At 40.6% G+C, this 17352-nt stretch overlaps 1 protein-coding gene across 2 annotated transcripts in view; it reads right to left on the reverse strand.

The window, feature by feature from the left end:
• FRAS1 (Fraser extracellular matrix complex subunit 1) overlaps nucleotides 1–17352 on the reverse strand; it is a 312542-nt gene that overhangs the window by 62632 nt on the left and 232558 nt on the right. For both annotated transcript variants that reach the window (XM_088133146.1, XM_088133147.1), the window contains exons 34-39: nucleotides 14556–14588; nucleotides 13270–13401; nucleotides 12455–12580; nucleotides 9579–9826; nucleotides 2645–2796; nucleotides 67–232 (exon numbers count right to left, since the gene is read on the reverse strand). In XM_088133146.1, coding sequence (XP_087989272.1) covers nucleotides 67–232; nucleotides 2645–2796; nucleotides 9579–9826; nucleotides 12455–12580; nucleotides 13270–13401; nucleotides 14556–14588 — 857 coding nt within the window. The remainder of the gene's footprint in view (nucleotides 1–66; nucleotides 233–2644; nucleotides 2797–9578; nucleotides 9827–12454; nucleotides 12581–13269; nucleotides 13402–14555; nucleotides 14589–17352) is intronic.

Below are 17352 nucleotides of genomic sequence, written 5' to 3' on the forward strand. Positions count from 1 at the left end.
TATTGAATGCTATTCATAATTCAAAATGTCCCTTGCAACTTTGAATCCCACAGGCTATTGACGTACCGTAATTTGGTCAGAAAAGGTAACAACTGGAGGCACACTTTGGGCTGCTGTGATAGTAATGGTGAACATCTGACTATCAAGCTGGTTGTTGTCAGCATCAAACACAGAGAAGTAGAAAACATCTGTGATAGGCTGATTGACCACAGTTTCAAGCTCCGTGAAATATCTGCACAGTAAAAATGGGAGAAATTGAGCTGTGGTGGTGGGGAGACGAAAGGGTTTCTCTTCTTGCTTTGAAAACGCGCAGTGAGGTAACAGTTTAATCTCTACTTACATCTTGTCTGCCATGGGGAATAAAATTACCTGCTTGCATGTTCATGTTATTGGGAGAGATGTGACGGCCAGGGAAAAAAATAGTTAACAAGGAGGACTACATTTTATTTCTAACTTTTATCAAACTGGTGCCCTTTAAATCTGCCAGATCGAAAGCTGTTGACAATGTGGGCTGGGGATTTTAGGAGCATTAGTTGAAACACATCTGGGGGCCAAATTGGGAAAGCAGGTTCATGCATTGACACAAAATTAAAAGTCAGGGCAGGGCAAAAGACAATGTCACTGGGATGAATCTAAACAGTGAAGTAGGGTTGTGCACAAAATGGGGAAACGTTTCATTCTGAGCCTAGAACAAAAACATCATACTCTGGAGGTTCTCCCAAACCCTTTTGGGCCAGCCACAAACAGGCCAAACTGCTGATACATGGCTTATATCAACTCATGTCTTTTCTATCATTCTTGCTTTTGGTGATACAGGCTTTACTATTTATTTATTTAAAAGATTTGCATGGCTGCCCATCAAAAAACACAACTCTGGGCAGATCACAACAACAATAAAACCCAGAACTATGAAAATCATAAAACATAAAACCAGAACAAAACTCAGCACCTCAGTCATCCCTTTGGGATGACCCACAACCAACTCCAGATATCCTCACTCTACCCCAGCACCTGGGTAAAAAGCCAGGTCTTGATGGCCTTTTGAAAGGCTAAAAGGGTGGGGGCCTGCCAAATCACTGGGGAGAGGGGTGTTCCATTAGGTAGGGACAGCCCCTGGGAGCCAGCGCAGCTTGCGCAACAGAGGTGTAACATGGTCGAACCCAGAAACACCCACTGCTGTGCATGCTGCTGCGTTCTGGACCAGCTGTAGCTTCCAAGTGGTCTTCAAGGGCAGCCCCATGTAAAGCGCATTGCAGTAATCCAAACAGAAAGTGACTAAGGTGTGAGTGACCATGAGCAAGGCCTCCTGGTCCAGGAAAGGGCACAATTGACACAAGATTAATCTGTGCAAAGGCCCTCCTAGCCTCAGCTGCTACCTCCTCTTCCAGCAGGAACTGTGACTCCAAGAGGACCCCCAAATTGCACACCAGCTTCACCTTTTAAAACCAATAAAACCCCATTTCTATGACAAGAAAAGTATGTTAAATATGCCATATTTAAAATCTCTCTTTTTAAATGCTGTTAGAAATCATGGTTTCCCATTACAACTGTGCAAACCTGAAATATTTACCTTTTAAATAAGCCTTAATCCCTCATTACTTCTGAATTCTAGAAACAATGGCTTATTTAAATTGTGGTTCATTAGAAGAAGCCAGGAACAAACTAGGGTCCCAGAACTTGGCATATTCTAAAACAATAGTGTAAACAAGGTTGAGGAATCTATATTCAACTGCAGGAAAAAGTTGACTTCTGGCCCACTTCCCAAGGGTCACACAACATCACCAGGCCTGGATGAAAACTCATCTTTTCTGCTAAAAACACGTCCTTCAAATAAAAATAAATAAATAACAATGTCCAAATCATGAATGCTCCTTTCTTTGTCCACCCAAAAGTACCAGAAGATCAGGGGGCAATTGCTGTGTATAGATGGAGAAATGGGATGTGAGCAAGTAGGAACTGGTAGGAAGTGAACTTCTGCCTAGGCCTTGAGGACTGATGGGGAACCTCATGGCCACCAAACAGGAGAGTCCCCACTCCTCCTTTAAATAAACCATCGTTTCCAGAATTCAGCTGTATTTATTTAAAAGTTGGAGGGAAGAACTCACGTTGGAAGTCCGTGCATTTCATGCAGATCCATGGTTTCCTGTTATATATGATGAAGGTCACGGATTTCAATTATTTGGGGAAAAAAATGTCTCCAGCATTAAATGATATATCAGAGAATCTCAGAAGAGTAGCTGGGGGAAGACTCTGAAATCTTCTGACACTTTGTTCTAAAGACTGGAACTTTTTCATATTATCTCCCCAATCATTTTTTCCCCCCTGAGGTCAGGACTCCTTTTAAAAAGCCTTAACAGCTTATGTCTTTACTTTCAGGGAAAGATTTTCCATTTCTATAGTTCTTCTTGCTTCCCTGTTTCATTAGTTCCAACCTTCACATTCCCCCTGGCAGAATATGTAATAAAACCTTGTTTGTGACCTGCATATTTTAATTGCCAATCCACAAACTACTAAAGACAAATAGTTTAGGGCTGTTTTCAGAGAAAGCGACACATCACGCCTCTCTTTCCCTGGAGGTGGCATTGTGGTTTTCATGAGTTTGAAGAACTTGGAGTCAATTCTTGGGGACGGTTGCAAAGATTACCTGATTCTTTGATTGTTGATATCTTCCATTGTGAAATTATTGACCTCAGAAAACTCATCTGGCTGCTGTTCAGAGATGATCCGCATCAGAGTGCCGTACATGGGAAGGGAAATTAGCTGAATCCTTATCTTGGAATCTGGGGAACTGTTATCCTAAGGGTAGAAGTGAGATTAAAAAGAGCCGTATTAATTCAGATAATCATTGAATATAATGGATGATACTAGGTAAATAAAGTCCTACTTTTGTGTGTTTGAAAGGTATAATACAGAATAAATTGCGAACAAATTGTTTCTATGATGTTGTTCTGTTCTGTTGCATCTATTTTAAAGTTCCCTTGTGCCAGAAGGAGAAAAATTATGCAAAATATTATATATTGCAGTTCTAATTGATTAAACACTTTTTAATCAGCTAAGTCAATGAATTAATCGGCCTTGTCACCCAACTGATTGGGGGAGGGATTTGATTTTTTGCCAGTTAATCTATTAACTTAACTGATTAAAAAGTATTTAATCAATTAAAAGAGGTACATCCAATTAGTTAGGCAGAGGCCTTTTTAAAACTGCTGATTATTTTCAGTAATGTGTTTACTGGCCGCCTTTAACTGAGTACAGATATTTTAATCACTGAAAAAAATATATCAATTAAGCAAAAGATTCTTAAAAACTGATGATGTCTTCAATATAAAAATGTTACAAAATAAAATAACAAACCTATTGATGTAGCGCATACATCAATAATCATTCAATCATAAATATCACACAATTGGTTGTAGCACTAAAGGTGAAAGTAACACATATACAAGATGTCATTTGAAACCAGTCAATCGTCCAAAAACATTCAAGTCTTCATTTACATTAATGTAATAGTATAGTATATTGTAATAATATACAATATCTATAAGTAAAAAAAAACATGAATATTCACCACCTACTTAGTATTCCTCTACAAGTCAGGTGGTAGAGACCACCACAGCCATGGGGAGAGGGCTCCCTCTTTCCAACCTCCCAGCCTAATCAAACTTATTGGCAGGAATGTGAGAATCACCCTCAAAATTAGACCATGGAGAAGCTGGTTTAAGGTGATGGGTGCACTGAAATCCTGGTTTGTAGGTCACCATCAGAAAAAGGGATCAATCTTTGGAGATGGTGCTTTCTAAGACACAAATGTGCATTAACCCCAATTTGGCATGCTCCAAAAGTGCAGAGTGGGACTACAATTCCTAAAATTCCCAGTCAGCTTGGCTAATATGAAGATACAACCCCAACACATTGGGAATCTGCGAACTTGGAGAAAGGCTGTTTTTTTTCCCTCCCAAACCACTGTTTCATTCAGATGCAAAGTCAGGCAATTTTAATTAAACATTGATAAAGCATATTCAAGTAATGAAGTTAAGGTTTTCTAATGGAGAGTTAGATTATCATCAATTCATCATTTGTAGGAACCTCCCAGGAATGGGCTTTTCCCATGACATTTTTGATAAGCAAAAAATGCTTTTTTTAATGTTTTAGTTTGGGAGAAATGATATAAAAATAAGAACATCAGCATATGTAGTCTGTTCTACACACAGTCCATTCTTTTTTAAAAAAAATAAGAGTTTAAGTTAAGTCCTGGACATACAAATTGTTGACAAAGGCTTCAGAAGAGCAATGCATGAGATTGACATAAATGTGTAGTTGCCTAAGCTCCAGGCTCAATCCACATAACTCATATCCCACTGTGCATCTTAAAGGTGAACAATGTGGTGACATTACCGAAATTATGGGCCCAACTTGCCAGCACATTTCTATGGTTCAATTTTGGCCACGTTCAGAGTTTTGAAGAGAAGAACGGTTCCTGGCTTTGCACCCTTCTGTGTATCTCAATGGCTTCTACATCCTGACATTCAAGGAATGAATGGCACAGCTGCAGCCCTTCAGATCCAAACAGACTCCATCCACCAAAGTGTTCAGTAATGTTTATATTCTGGGTGCCAGTCTGCTTCCAGGGACAATTCAAAGTGTAAGTTATCAGCTCTGAAGCCCAACGTGATTCAGGACCTACGTATCTTCAAGAACACCAGCTCTTAAATGAATCTGCCTGTCCAGTGAGATCAAGGAGAGAAGGGCTGTTGAGGGTCCTGTCGCTGAGTTTCACCTGCAGGAACCCCAAGATCAGGGGTTCTCAGTGTGTTGAACAGCTTTCCCTCATACATCCAAATGGATTCTCTGCTGGATTTTTACTATAAAAACATGCCTATTTAATAAGCCTTTCAGGGATGTTGGTTTTGACTTGCTGCTGGTGGATGGCACCATTACTGTATGGTAGCATTCTTTTTGTTGCTATTTCAAAGGCAAATTGACACTCATAAAAAGAGGCAGTTGGGGTCACATCTTGGCTTTTTGTCCCCTTCCCCTGAAACACAGCCCTGAGTTGTGATTTGGAATGAGGGAATCAGAAGAAATTTTCTCAATTTCTGACTTCTTAGCTGAGCCAAGAGTTATGATTCCTAACTGCCCCTGTTTGCAACTCCTACCAACATATGGAGCTATTCTATACATTTCCCAATATATGAATTTTAACATAAACTTCCTGAGTTCCATTTTTTTAATGCAAGAAAAGGCCTTCAGTACATTAATTTCTCAAAGGCAACCTCTCATTAGCATTAATTCCTCCAACAGAAACTCTCCTGGGGCTGTTGTCTCCCACCACCCAACATCCTTCTGGTTTTGTTTTTCTCTTTTCAGCACTTAGTCCATCACATGTGCGGCCCAGTGAAGTTCCTGCTGCATTTAAACCTTTGTTGGGGGAAAAAATCGGGACTGTGAATGTGGTTGGAACCTTGACAGTGGGCAATTTGAAATACTTCACACTGCCTGCTTAAACGTGGAAGGAGAAAAGGTAGGGGGAAAAGGAATGTTTCCACACTGTCCATTTAACTGGACAAGGGAGGGAGCTGAGTAACGGAGAAGAGAGGGAGAAGACTGAAGAGCATGTGGGGAGGAAATGTAGCAATGGCACAACAGTGAGGCTCTGATAGAAAGCAACAAGCTGGACAGCAAGAAAACACCTTGCAAATGATTTAGTTCAGGGATAGGCACATTTTTTAGGCTGATGTGAGCGATTGTGGCTGGGAAAGGAAGTAGCAGGTGAGACAGCCAAGACCTTATCTCATAAAAGGCAGCTCAGCCCAGCTGGGGAGAAATCTGGGAAAAAGCATTTCAAAGTATTCAGAGACCCCAGCTTAATTAATTCACTGTACATAATATGGGAAATTCCTCTTGCAGTTTCCAAGATGCTGAATTTACCCCTGTGAGCATTCAAGATCCCTGCCTAAAATCAGTGTCGTTCTTGCCTTCTTGGTGTTGCTTGGCAGCTTTGTATGGGCAGGGCACACTCACAAAATGGCTGCCACAGGAGACATGATGCCTACTGACAACACAGCTGCCAAGATGGCAATGCCCATTTCCAAAAGGTCAAATAGCTCCCCTCTACCATCCTTGTAGGATCTTTATCTGGACTTGGTGAATACAACACTAGAGACTGGGATTTCACTTTCTTATGTTGTGCTGTTTATTTAAAAAAAGAAAAATCAGGTCAATCACACCTAGTGAGCACAAAGGGAGACTTCATATAAAGGACTGAAGAGAATATTGGACTTTTCTGCACAGGAAACATACTTCTACAAACAGCCAGTGTAATTAAAAAACAGCATTTTAGGGTAGGAACCAAAGGCACAGAGCTCAACCAACTTCTCATGATCTACCTGGTGGGCCAGGAGACTGAAGATGCTTCATGGCATCTGATTCTCAGATTAGCTTAATTTCCCTTCACCTCTGCGTGTCATCTCTACCTCATGGTAATGGGCAGAAATGTACAGAAAGAAAGCACTCATTACTTCTGCCTTTCTCTTTTGAAGATTTAGGAAGAAGCCAGAAGAAAAAGTTAAAACTTTTGCCAAGCAGGAACATTCAGGGGGATGTGGGTCTTTGATGTTACAGCCATCTTCTTTGCACATGGACTGCTTTGCTGGCCCAGGATCAGCTGTTGTCTGTGAAACATAAAAATGCTAACAGAGCTCAGCCTACGTGCCCAGATTGTGTTAGCAGCTCCATAAATGCCAGAAAGAACAGGCCAAGTTTCCACCTGCATTAAAGTCAGAACAAGACATGTTTTTCAAGCAGCAGGAAGGATGCTGCCTTTGGCTTCCTGGTGCCGCCTCAGGCAATGTTTCCTCTGTCAGACTGTAAGCAAGAGAAAGCTAGGATAATTCCAACTAACTGCAAGCTAAGAGATGTAGTAATGCGTCAACCACAGATGCCTTCCAATTATAGATTTGGAGACAATGACTGAATGCCATGGTCTGCAAGAAGAACCGATCAATTAGTCCTGGACTAAACAAAGGCCAACTACCCCTTTGAAACCATGATCAGCAAGGAGAAATCACATACTTTGGCTACAAGAGGATGGACTTAAAAATTGCTTAGCAATACTGGGAGAAGTAGAAAGGGGAGAATAGGATAGGATGCGATAAGGTAGACATTGGATTATTCCCAGTAACAAGTTGAGATGGTGGGCATTTGCCCATAGAGTTGTGAGGCAAAGGACCTAACTTAAATTCACCAGCCAAATAAACTAGTCTTCCTCAATGTAGTATTCTTCAGTTATACAGGAAGTGGACATCCCAGAATTTCCTGTCAACTTTCTGGGACTGCAGTTGTAGTCTGAACTCATGTGGAGGATGCCATGCTGGGAATGACTGATATAGAAGAGGATTTCTATAGCTCAGGGTTGAACTGTGGAGTGCTTGGTGCTCTCTGAATTTGGCTGTTTGCTTGCAGATGTTTCATTACCCAACTAGGTAACATCATCAGCACATGCGAATGTGGGATTTCCTGCTTGCTTATATGCAGTAGCTTACCCTGCCAGTTTGGAGAGGGTATGGTTTTCTCCTTGGTAGTTCCTTGATTAGGGTATTGTTCTCTGCTTGACTGTTTGTCTGGTGTTAATCCCTGCTTATCTGGGTGTTGGTTGCTGGAGAGGATGTGTTCTGGTCTTTTTGTTTCCTTCTTAGCTTTTTTATTATCTGTTTTGAATGGTGTGTAAATGTGGTTTATCTCTATGTGTCTATTGATGGCTGATTTGTCTAAATACCAAGCTTCCAGGAATTCCCTAGCATTTTTGGATTTAACATGATCAGTTTCCCAGTTGAAACTGTGGTGGTATCTGTCCATGTGTTGTGAGATTAAGGAGTTTTCATGGTGTCTTCTGACTGCTAGTTGGTGTTTATGGATGCGCTCTGCTAGCCTTCTGCCTGTCTGTTCTACATAGTAGCTGTTATAGTCCTTACACTGTACGTTGTAGATGACTCCTGTTTTTTTCTTCTTGGGCTACCAAGTCTTTTGGTTTACGTAAGATGTTTTGGAGGGCTTTAGTTGGTTTGTGTGCTATGATGATGCCCTGTGGTTGTAATAGTCTGTTGGTTGTTTCTGAGATGTTTTTGAAGTATGGCAGTGTTATCCTTTTCATAGCTTGTGTTGGTTGTGCTGTAGTGGGTTGAATGGCCATGCACTTTTTGATAACGATGATTGATTTGATGGTTGATATAAATAAAAAACAATGAGCAATTCCTCCAATCTTGGGAAAGGTTCCATCCATCACATTCAGACCCAGATAGTTATTTCTGAGATTCCATTATCCTACTTCTAAAAACAATGTAAGGAAAGGTAAAGGTGAGCCATCAGTGTAATGTGGCTGCATAGAAAATGAGTACAATCTTGTGCTACCTTAATAGAAAAATACTGTTAGGAAATTATTGCTTGATTCTGTATTAGGCACATTCATCTAGTTTTATTAAGGACAGTGAAAAGTGGGTGCTTACCTAGGTAAGATCAAGCAAGGTGGGGAAGGGTTCAGAAACCAAAAGAACTAAGTATGTTGAGCATACAGACAAGTAAAGAGAAGCATTGCAGTATTTTTCAGATGCTTGTAATGTTTTAGGAAGAGAAAACAGGTCTGTTTTCTACTGAGAGCAGGAGGAGTGAAAATAGTCAGGAACAGCTAAAATTGTATCAACCCCAATAGATCAGTTTTACTGAATTAATTCAATTGGCTAGGTTTGCAAAATAATTGAGCTATCAGTTAACTATACTGAAATATGTATTAGCCAATTCTGTTTTACCCTAGTATGTTGTGTGCAATCTCAACTTAAGAAAACCTGATTAATAGTAGATGCTTTTGAGCTGTCACAAGTAGTTGGTTATCCTTAAAATATTATGAACAGTCTAGACGACCTTTATATCAAGGATACTGCAGCTATTTCCATTGTAGCTAAAGTATAAGTTAGCCTCCAGGTCTCTTCCAACTCTGCTTTTGTGACATAGGTACAAGTCATGGGAAGTCATTATAACAAAAGAACTTTTTGCTCCCAGAAAAGACTCAAGAGCTTTGCAGGAAATGGGCTGTCTCACACCAGAGTCCTTCCAGAGTCACAAAGAGGTTGTCTTCATTCACATGATTGCCAGCGGCCCTTCTGTTTGTCAAGGGTATAGAAAAATGTCATTTCAGAAGCTGCTCTAAACTTTATAATTCAAACAAGAAAATGTCTGTTTCAGAAAATGCTCTGAACTTAGGATTCCCTTGGATCTTCACTGGCCAAGTTTTGAACCGAACACTCAGTGATTTCTTTAGTTTAGTCTGAACTTCAAAAATTCAGAAGTGACCATGTTTGTCTTCATACCAATAAAAGCTGAATTTTGCACGAGAAACCTCTATCATAGGAAGAAGACCAAACCAGGTGGTTTTCTTTTGTTCTTCCCCCTTTCCTTCTGTCTAAATGAGCAACCCTACCCTCTCTATCTCCCTAGCTCTATGACTGCTCTGAACATATCAAACATACCAATATACTAAGATACGGATTAAAGCTGAGATATAAAACAAAAATAGATCAGATGCTTACAATATAAGCAAAGTGAGATCGAGTGATGATCACAGAGTTTTTACCAGCCACAGTGATACTCAGCGAGCAGCTGGGATCCAACCTTGGCCCATCACCATCCACTGGGGCTACTTCCACACTGAGCAAAAAGATGTCTTTGGTGCTGCCATCAGTTACTGAAATTTCCATGCTGTCTTCTTCTGAGGATGAGCCATCATGGAGATAATGCAAGGCGTTCCTGGTGATTTCCTCATATGTGAAGGTATCACCTTCCCAGAAAGAAAGGTTGGAATCAGAATTTCCTCCTTTACATACTGTTAAGATAAACTCCCCTTAAGTAAACGTAGAAATGTGCCTCGGTCTCAGTACTCTCTGTGAATTTACCATATTATCCCTGAATGCAACAGGGAGGCACCAATTTTGTTCAAGGCTGGAATAAAGCTATGTACAGAGAAGGTTCCCCCTTGCCAGTCCAGAAGTTCTGCTTTAATGGCTAACAACTGAGAAGACAGTCACTTCAGTTTATGGAACTGAGCACATTTGAGTTCCAGCATATCCACTTGAAGCAAACCCCAAAAGAACGTTCTCCGTTCAGAGGACAGATGGACAACATCCCCTAAGCTCAAGTCAAGAAGCCTTGGAAAAAGCCAAGGCATTTATAGAACAGACTTCCCCAACTCATCCCACCCTCTTCCCCTGCCCTTGGGGCTCTGAGTAAAAACACTTTATTCAGATAGGCTTAAAATACTAAAAGCAGCTCTCTGTCTCATCACTGTGAGGGTAAAGGAGAAAGCTTTCTCTTCCTTGCCTTTTATACCCTGGATCGTGGCCAGAAAATCATCACTGCAAAAGCATCCTTGCCAAAATGGTTTCTTAAGGGTCCCTAAGGCCTTTTGCCCTAAAAGCTAATCTCCCTGTAGAAACTCTGCTTAGTGTCTTTTTCTTCTGATACTTAGTCCATCAAACACATATTATATTACACACACACACTATAGAGCTGCCCAACAACCTGGATTTGAAGGAGGAAAAGCTGATTTGGAGCACGCCTAGTGCACTCATCCCACCTGTTAGTGCCTCCTTAAACCAAGAGTGTCTTTTTTTGTGGCTGGGAAGCAGCAGGACGCGGCTTTCTCAAGGCATTGCAAACAGATGCCTGGGACACGTCAACAAAAGCTCAGAATCACTTTTTCCTTTTCAAATCCGGATCACTGCACAGCCCTTACGTTGTTTCTTTCTCCACTTTTGGTGGGATTTATTGTATTTTTTTCTTCTTTGTTTGTCACTTTCTCTTTTGTACATTGAAACAGAGGCTTTCCAACTCTTCAGGCCCTGGAACCTGTTAAAAAAATTCTTGGAACCCCTGATGAAAAGGCATAGCTCTGGTGATAGGACATTGGAAATAAAATTTTGCTTATTTTAATTTATTTATGCAACTTTATATATCAAAATTGTTTGATATTTTTATTTTATTTTATGTGCCCTTAGTCTCTCAAGGAATTCCATCCAGTGTTCAGGAAACCAGTTTGAAAAACCCTGCATTAAAACATATGAACTGGATCCCTGTACATTCTGATTTGGAAATTGGTAAGCTAAGAGCTTAGTTCAACCTTCTCCAACCTGATGTCCTCTAACCACGTTGGACCTCAACTGGACCAGGAGGCCCTGCCTTCAGAAACTCATCCCCTGAGGACCATCCTGTTAGGCTACTGCAATGTGACCTATTTGAAGCTCCCTTTAGAGATCTCCCAGAAGCTGCAGCTGGTACAACCTACAATGCTGAGATCATTGGCAGGGCAACTCCACCTGTATCTCAGGACTTTCATCTGCCAGTAAAATTTGTACATACTCTTCCTAGTTTGGATTTTAAAATAGGCCAGATAACTGAAAATCCTGAGATTAGAGTGGCAACAGCCAGCTTTTTAACTATGGCTATAAAAACAAGGTTTTTAGTAACAAATCAATGAGTTGGGATTTAAAGTGCATTATGTAATATTTATTAAATATTTTATTTGTTAAACTGTTTTATCTAATGCCAAGTTTAGATTATATTTGTAACCTGCTTTTGGGCCTTTTGATTGTAAATAAAACTCAAACTCAAACTCCACCAGTACAGAAGAACACCTTTATTAAAGTTGCTTCACTGGTTGTCAATAGACTTCCAGGCCCCAATTCAAAGTGCTGGTTGTTATCTTTAAAGTTCTACACAGTGCAGCACTGGGATGTTTCAGCCTATGCTTCCCAATGCTTTTCTTACTGTATCACCCCTGTATTTCAGGATTGGAAGAGTTATAATACTGTTGTACGAATGAATGAATGACTAATCATGGGTTTTGGCCATGTTAGCTGGAAATTCTGGAAGCTGAAATCTAAGTATATCTGGAGAACACCAGGTTGGGGATGGCTGAGTGATTTTATGACCAGTACATGGTCCATCACTCTCTACAAAAATAAAACACTTGCAACAAAGTATAGGTAGACCTCACTCAACGACTGCCCTGTTTAGCAACCATTCAAAGTTATGATGGTGCTGAAAAATGAACTTTACAACTAGTCCTCACATTTACGATGTTGGCAGCATTGCCATGTGTATGCTTTACAACCAGGTTCCGACAAGCAAAATCAATGGAGAAGCCAGCAGTAAAATTGCAAGTCATGATCACGTGATGTCTCACTCAACAACCACAGCAGAAGTGAGGTTGTAATCCTGTCAGTCACATGTTTCACTTACAACCACTTTGTTTAGTGATGGAGTTGCCAGTCCTAATTGTGGTCATTAAGCGAGGACTACCTGTAAGTATTCATTTTGCACTTCAGTGGATTTTTTTTTCTTAACAGACTTGTCTTTTAATGTAAAAGATCAGAGACAAAACAACATGAGAAACCTCCCCCAAGCATACCTGTTGTCATGTGGACAAGGAATCCAGAGCTGTGCTTGAGAAGAGCTCCATGGTGGGGAGGCTCTACCACTTCAAAGATGAGATCTTCAGCAGCAATGTGCCCATCACTGAGTGTCAGCTTTATTCCTTAACCATCCAAATGTGGAAGTGGGGGAAACAAAGTGTATTTAGATTTTTAGCCTCTGATAGCCAAGCGGACTGCAATTTATAGGCAGGTTATAGCACAAGCAGGGGAGTCAGTGGCCTTTCGGGTATTGGTGCATTAGAATAATTGGTCATAACACTGATTATAAGATCTGGGTTGCTGTGAGTTGTAGTTCAGCCACTGTAGAAGAGCAGATTTCCCAATGAACTTCATTATACAAAATTACTATACACACATTTGAAGATGGGTCTCTAGGCCAAATATTCCCTTGGGAAACTGAATTGGTTGCACTGGTTGATATAGCCTGTTCAGATGTTACCTTCATGTGTCAGCCTAAAACAAAAATGACTGTAGGTAAGGGCCAGTTCACCCATTATGCTTCCTTCCAAAAGGATTCAAACTCACAAGGATCCCATGCAGAGTTATGTTTCCAGATGGTTTTCTTCATTTATGTTTTATGTCCTCTCTTCTTTGCTTATGTTCATAGCAAAGTGAGTTTCCAGACCCTGGCCTTTTATCAATGATTAATTCCTCCACTGAACATTGGGTTCCTCGATTGGTGCCAAGAAATTTATGGGAAGTCCTCTAATTGAACTGCTACGGTTATGAATTACAAATATAGCATGGTGTGTACCTGAAGCCCATTGATGAATAAGCCCTCTTTCCTTACCAATGGCAGCTTTGCCTCCTTGGCTGACCTCAAGCACTGGAGCAGTAATCTGGAATAATGGAGGCTCTACATCAGTGGAAAGCAAGTGGATGGTAAACACCATCTCAGGACTTACATGTTCTCCATCCGACACTAAAAGAAATTACTGGAGTGAATACGTTGCATAAAAGAATCAGACTTAAAATTATTCTTTCCTTCCTGGGATGTGAAATAAATGATTGGCTGAAATCCAAAATGTTGGGTTGGGTTTGATAAAGCCTCAATAAGATTAAAGTATGCTCTAGGCAAAACTACCCACACCAGCACTTCCAGACTTAGTTGACTAGGTTAGGGGGTTCACACAATACCCTAATCCTCCCCGTGACCTTAGTTAAACGCATCATGCAAATGGGATCAATGAAAGTGTCCATGTGCCCCTAAAATATGAGTCTGTCTTTCAGTTCCTTCCAAACAGCATTATTTTTTTTTTAAAGTTCTATTATAATGTAACGTATTCCATATCCAGCATTTGCCTCTCCCATACCCTTATCTCTGCCATGCACACACTTGGTACATAACTATCTGTGGGAAACTGATTTATGTATCTTAAAACATGTTTGATGGCAGATCCAGGTCTAGAATCTGCTCTGCTACCAAACAGATGAGGTAATAAGCAAAAACAGGTGGTGCTCAGCTTTCTTCTATGATGTAATGCATTTAGAAGAAAAGAGGAGGGGAAGAATTAAGCATCCCCTTGTATCAGTGTTATTCAAACTTGGCAACTTTAAGCACGCTGGCTGGGGAATTCTGGGAGTTGAAGTCCACATGTCTTAAAGTTGCCAAGTTTGAAAAAGATTGCCTTATATCATTACAAAGGTGGGGGAAGATTAAGGACCCTTTTCCTTATATTCCTGTACCTTAGCTGGATGGTACTATAGGGAAAAAACATTGAGAGAACTGCTGGGGGGAATGAAGCAGGAAGGGAAGGGTTAAGTATTGCCTTGTATCAGCAGCATAAGCACTTTTTTCTATATTCCCCTTGACTTAGGTGGACACACTGTGGAGGAAAGGAGCTGAGAAGAAGAAATCCAGGTGAAAAAAGAAAAGGCGATTCGCTTGCAAACTCTTCACCACCTAGGTGAAATGCTGCCACCAATAACTTTGCAGCTGCTTGAAAATGTTTGATCTATCACCAAGTCTCCTATTTCAGCCCTACATTTCATATTTATTAGGTGGTCAGAATGTCTTCAAAATAGATATAATGAAGTATACACCCTTTGAGTCACGAGCAACAAATGTCCACATACCTGTAAAACGAAAGTTGATTGATTCTGGAAGACCTAGAGAAAACGAAAAGACTAGGAAAGCACAATTGTTTGCAGCGTGTGGAAAAGCACAATGTTAGGTAAGTTGACCCACTACACGTGTGACGTCACAAAGAATTTGAGGAAGGGGAAAGAAACAAGCCCAACCCTATTTGGAAATACTGTCTGCATCTCGGTAGATTTGAGACCCCAGTTTTTAATAAGAGGGAAACATTCGGGTAGATTTAAAAATGCTTCAAGTATCTTGAAGCAAAGTGTGGTGGGTCTCCATGAGTTTGAGAAGGTCCTACATCTAGAAATTCTCCAGCCTTCTGCATCTCCGAGACAAAGCGATCTTCTCAGTCCAGTGATGGAACACAAGCACTGCAGTCTCATGGTTCAATGTTCCCTGCCTGATTCACCAGAGAGACACCAGACAGACAGAAGCTGATCAACTGTGACAATGTTGGGCAAGGTCAACTAATCACCTCTTCCTGTATAAAGTATATTTTTAATCTCTCTAGCATTTCTAGCTGAAAGTCCTTGAAAAGCAGAAGCTGGATAAAAGAGTCCCTAAGAACTGTTTCTATTCTCACTCATGTTTTTTAGATAATCGATCTGCCTCTTTAATAAACACCCCCTCTCTCAAATGATTTCCTTTAAAAAGAGAAACGTTTTAGCACTGGCCTTTGGAACTACAAGGTCTTTCAGACTTTACCAGTGATGCTGATAATGCTGAGTAGTGTTAGGTAAAGTAAGGTGACAGATCTGGAATGTCATAAAAAGGCAGCCAATGATTAGTTATCGAAATGGGTTTTGAAGGATATGAACTGCTCAAAATGGGGAGTGTGACTTCCTGGATACTTCTGCTGTAATAAACTCATCTAGTTTGCTATGCTATCCTTAATCAAGGTGGGGAGAGGGGAGATAAAATGTAGTTCTGCTCCAGGCTGCAGGATCTTTGGGGATCTTATTTAAAAAGAACCCAGAACTTTAACCACAGGAAAAAAAAACACACTTTTTTGCTATAAACCTTCGGCCTGTTTATAACAGAGGCTGACACAAAATACATCTTTAAAAAGTGAGAAAGAGGAGTATTTTTGAAAAATGCCCAGGTTTCAGCTTTTGGCAGATTCTTTCAGTACAGCTCTCATTCATCTTGATGGATTACGCACCCTGCGTTTCAGCACTAGCAGGCTAAACACAGCATTTTACCTGATAAGGAACTCCAGTTCCTATTGGAAGATTGCTTCGTACACCTCTTTGCTGTTGTAGAGATGGCAGCTGTTTGCACCGTAATGCATCGAAGGTATTATGTCTAAGCAATGCCTAATGATCCAAGCAATTTGATAGGAGCCCAGGGAATTTCATGAGCCGATATTAATTCATGAACTGATACTAATCTGATGATTAGTGATATAATTGCTGTAAAATTTCATTGTGAAACACACGTAGCCCAACAAATCACTGACGGCCATATATCAGAGAGAATGGGAAAATTATGAGTGGGTTGCATTGCAGGCGGGATGAACGTTCCCCCAACAAACTGGAATGGATTGCCATGTCATAAAGACGCTGGTGCTTAACCATTCTTCATTGTTTCCCTTTGTGAAGTCCTAAATCTCAGGATATTGGACTTGGCACAAACTCTGCTACCAAACAGAAGGGCCAGCAGAAGCATCCTTTTGTTCTGCATTCACCAAGCATCTCTGAAAAATACATCTAAATAACAGTTCTGCCATAACTCTAGGGTAAAAGCATAACACATTCCCACATCATTTATCTTTATCATAATTCTTTGATTTGAGGATGAGAAACATACTCTTTTGGCAGAAGATTTTTAAAATGTCATAGATCCTTAAACAGGCATTTGATCCAGCATCTTCCATGGGGTTAATTGGCTTTCTTACAGTTGGGGTCTTAGACCCTTCATATATTGTTGAACTTTATTGCTCATAATTCCCATCATTGTCCAGGTTGACTGAGGATGGTGGGAATTGTAGCAAGTAGATGCTGAAATCTGCTTTGCCATTTCTCAAAGGTTTATTTCCCTCTGTGAAAAAGGGTTTGGGTTTTCTAACTTACGCTCAGGCTGTTTGAGAATTCCAATTCCTATGGACAGCATTCTGGAACTGAGTGGTGGGGATGGAAGAAGCTACTGGTGGGGAGCTGTGGTTTTCAGTTCCAAATCTTTCTATTGCTCAGAAGCCTCCTTGGCTGACCCTGTTCTCCAACTAAAAAAAGCCCAAGGGAGGGGTCTCCTCCAGAATTCTGTCTCTAGGATTTAATGCAAAGTTGGGGAGAAAGAGAGGGTACAAACTCTGGGGTGACGATCATATAGTGAGAATTGAACATTGACATACACCTCTTGGCCACTCCGCAACTAAAGATGAACATCCGTGAAAATTTCTCCAAGGCTCTCTTTTTCCTTGAAAGATTTTGAAAGAAGGTTCTTTCTCACCCATCAAGAAATCATAGGGAAAAAATGCAGGAAATTTTCCTTGTCAGGTAATCATTGTAACACACAAACTTCTGAAGATCATAGGTTCCTCATCCTGGTCTTCATGTAGGATGAAGCTCAGAAGGTCATGAAACAATGAGAAATGAGGGATACAACTTGAAAGCAAATAGTCACAAAGTGTGTGCGTGTGTGTGTGTGTGTGTGAGAGAGAGAGAGAGAGAGAGAGAGAGCGCGAGCAACTTTCCCTGATCCATACTGTTACTCCCCAACAAATATTGTTTCCATAAGGGTCAGCAATCAGTCAAATTCTCATAATGCTATATGAACATAATAATTTGG

This window comes from Python bivittatus, unplaced genomic scaffold (genome assembly GCF_059951505.1).
Source record: "Python bivittatus isolate LINGU-HERP-01145 unplaced genomic scaffold, Pbiv_v1 ctg000070_np1212, whole genome shotgun sequence".
NCBI classification, from domain to species: Eukaryota; Metazoa; Chordata; class Lepidosauria; order Squamata; family Pythonidae; genus Python; species Python bivittatus.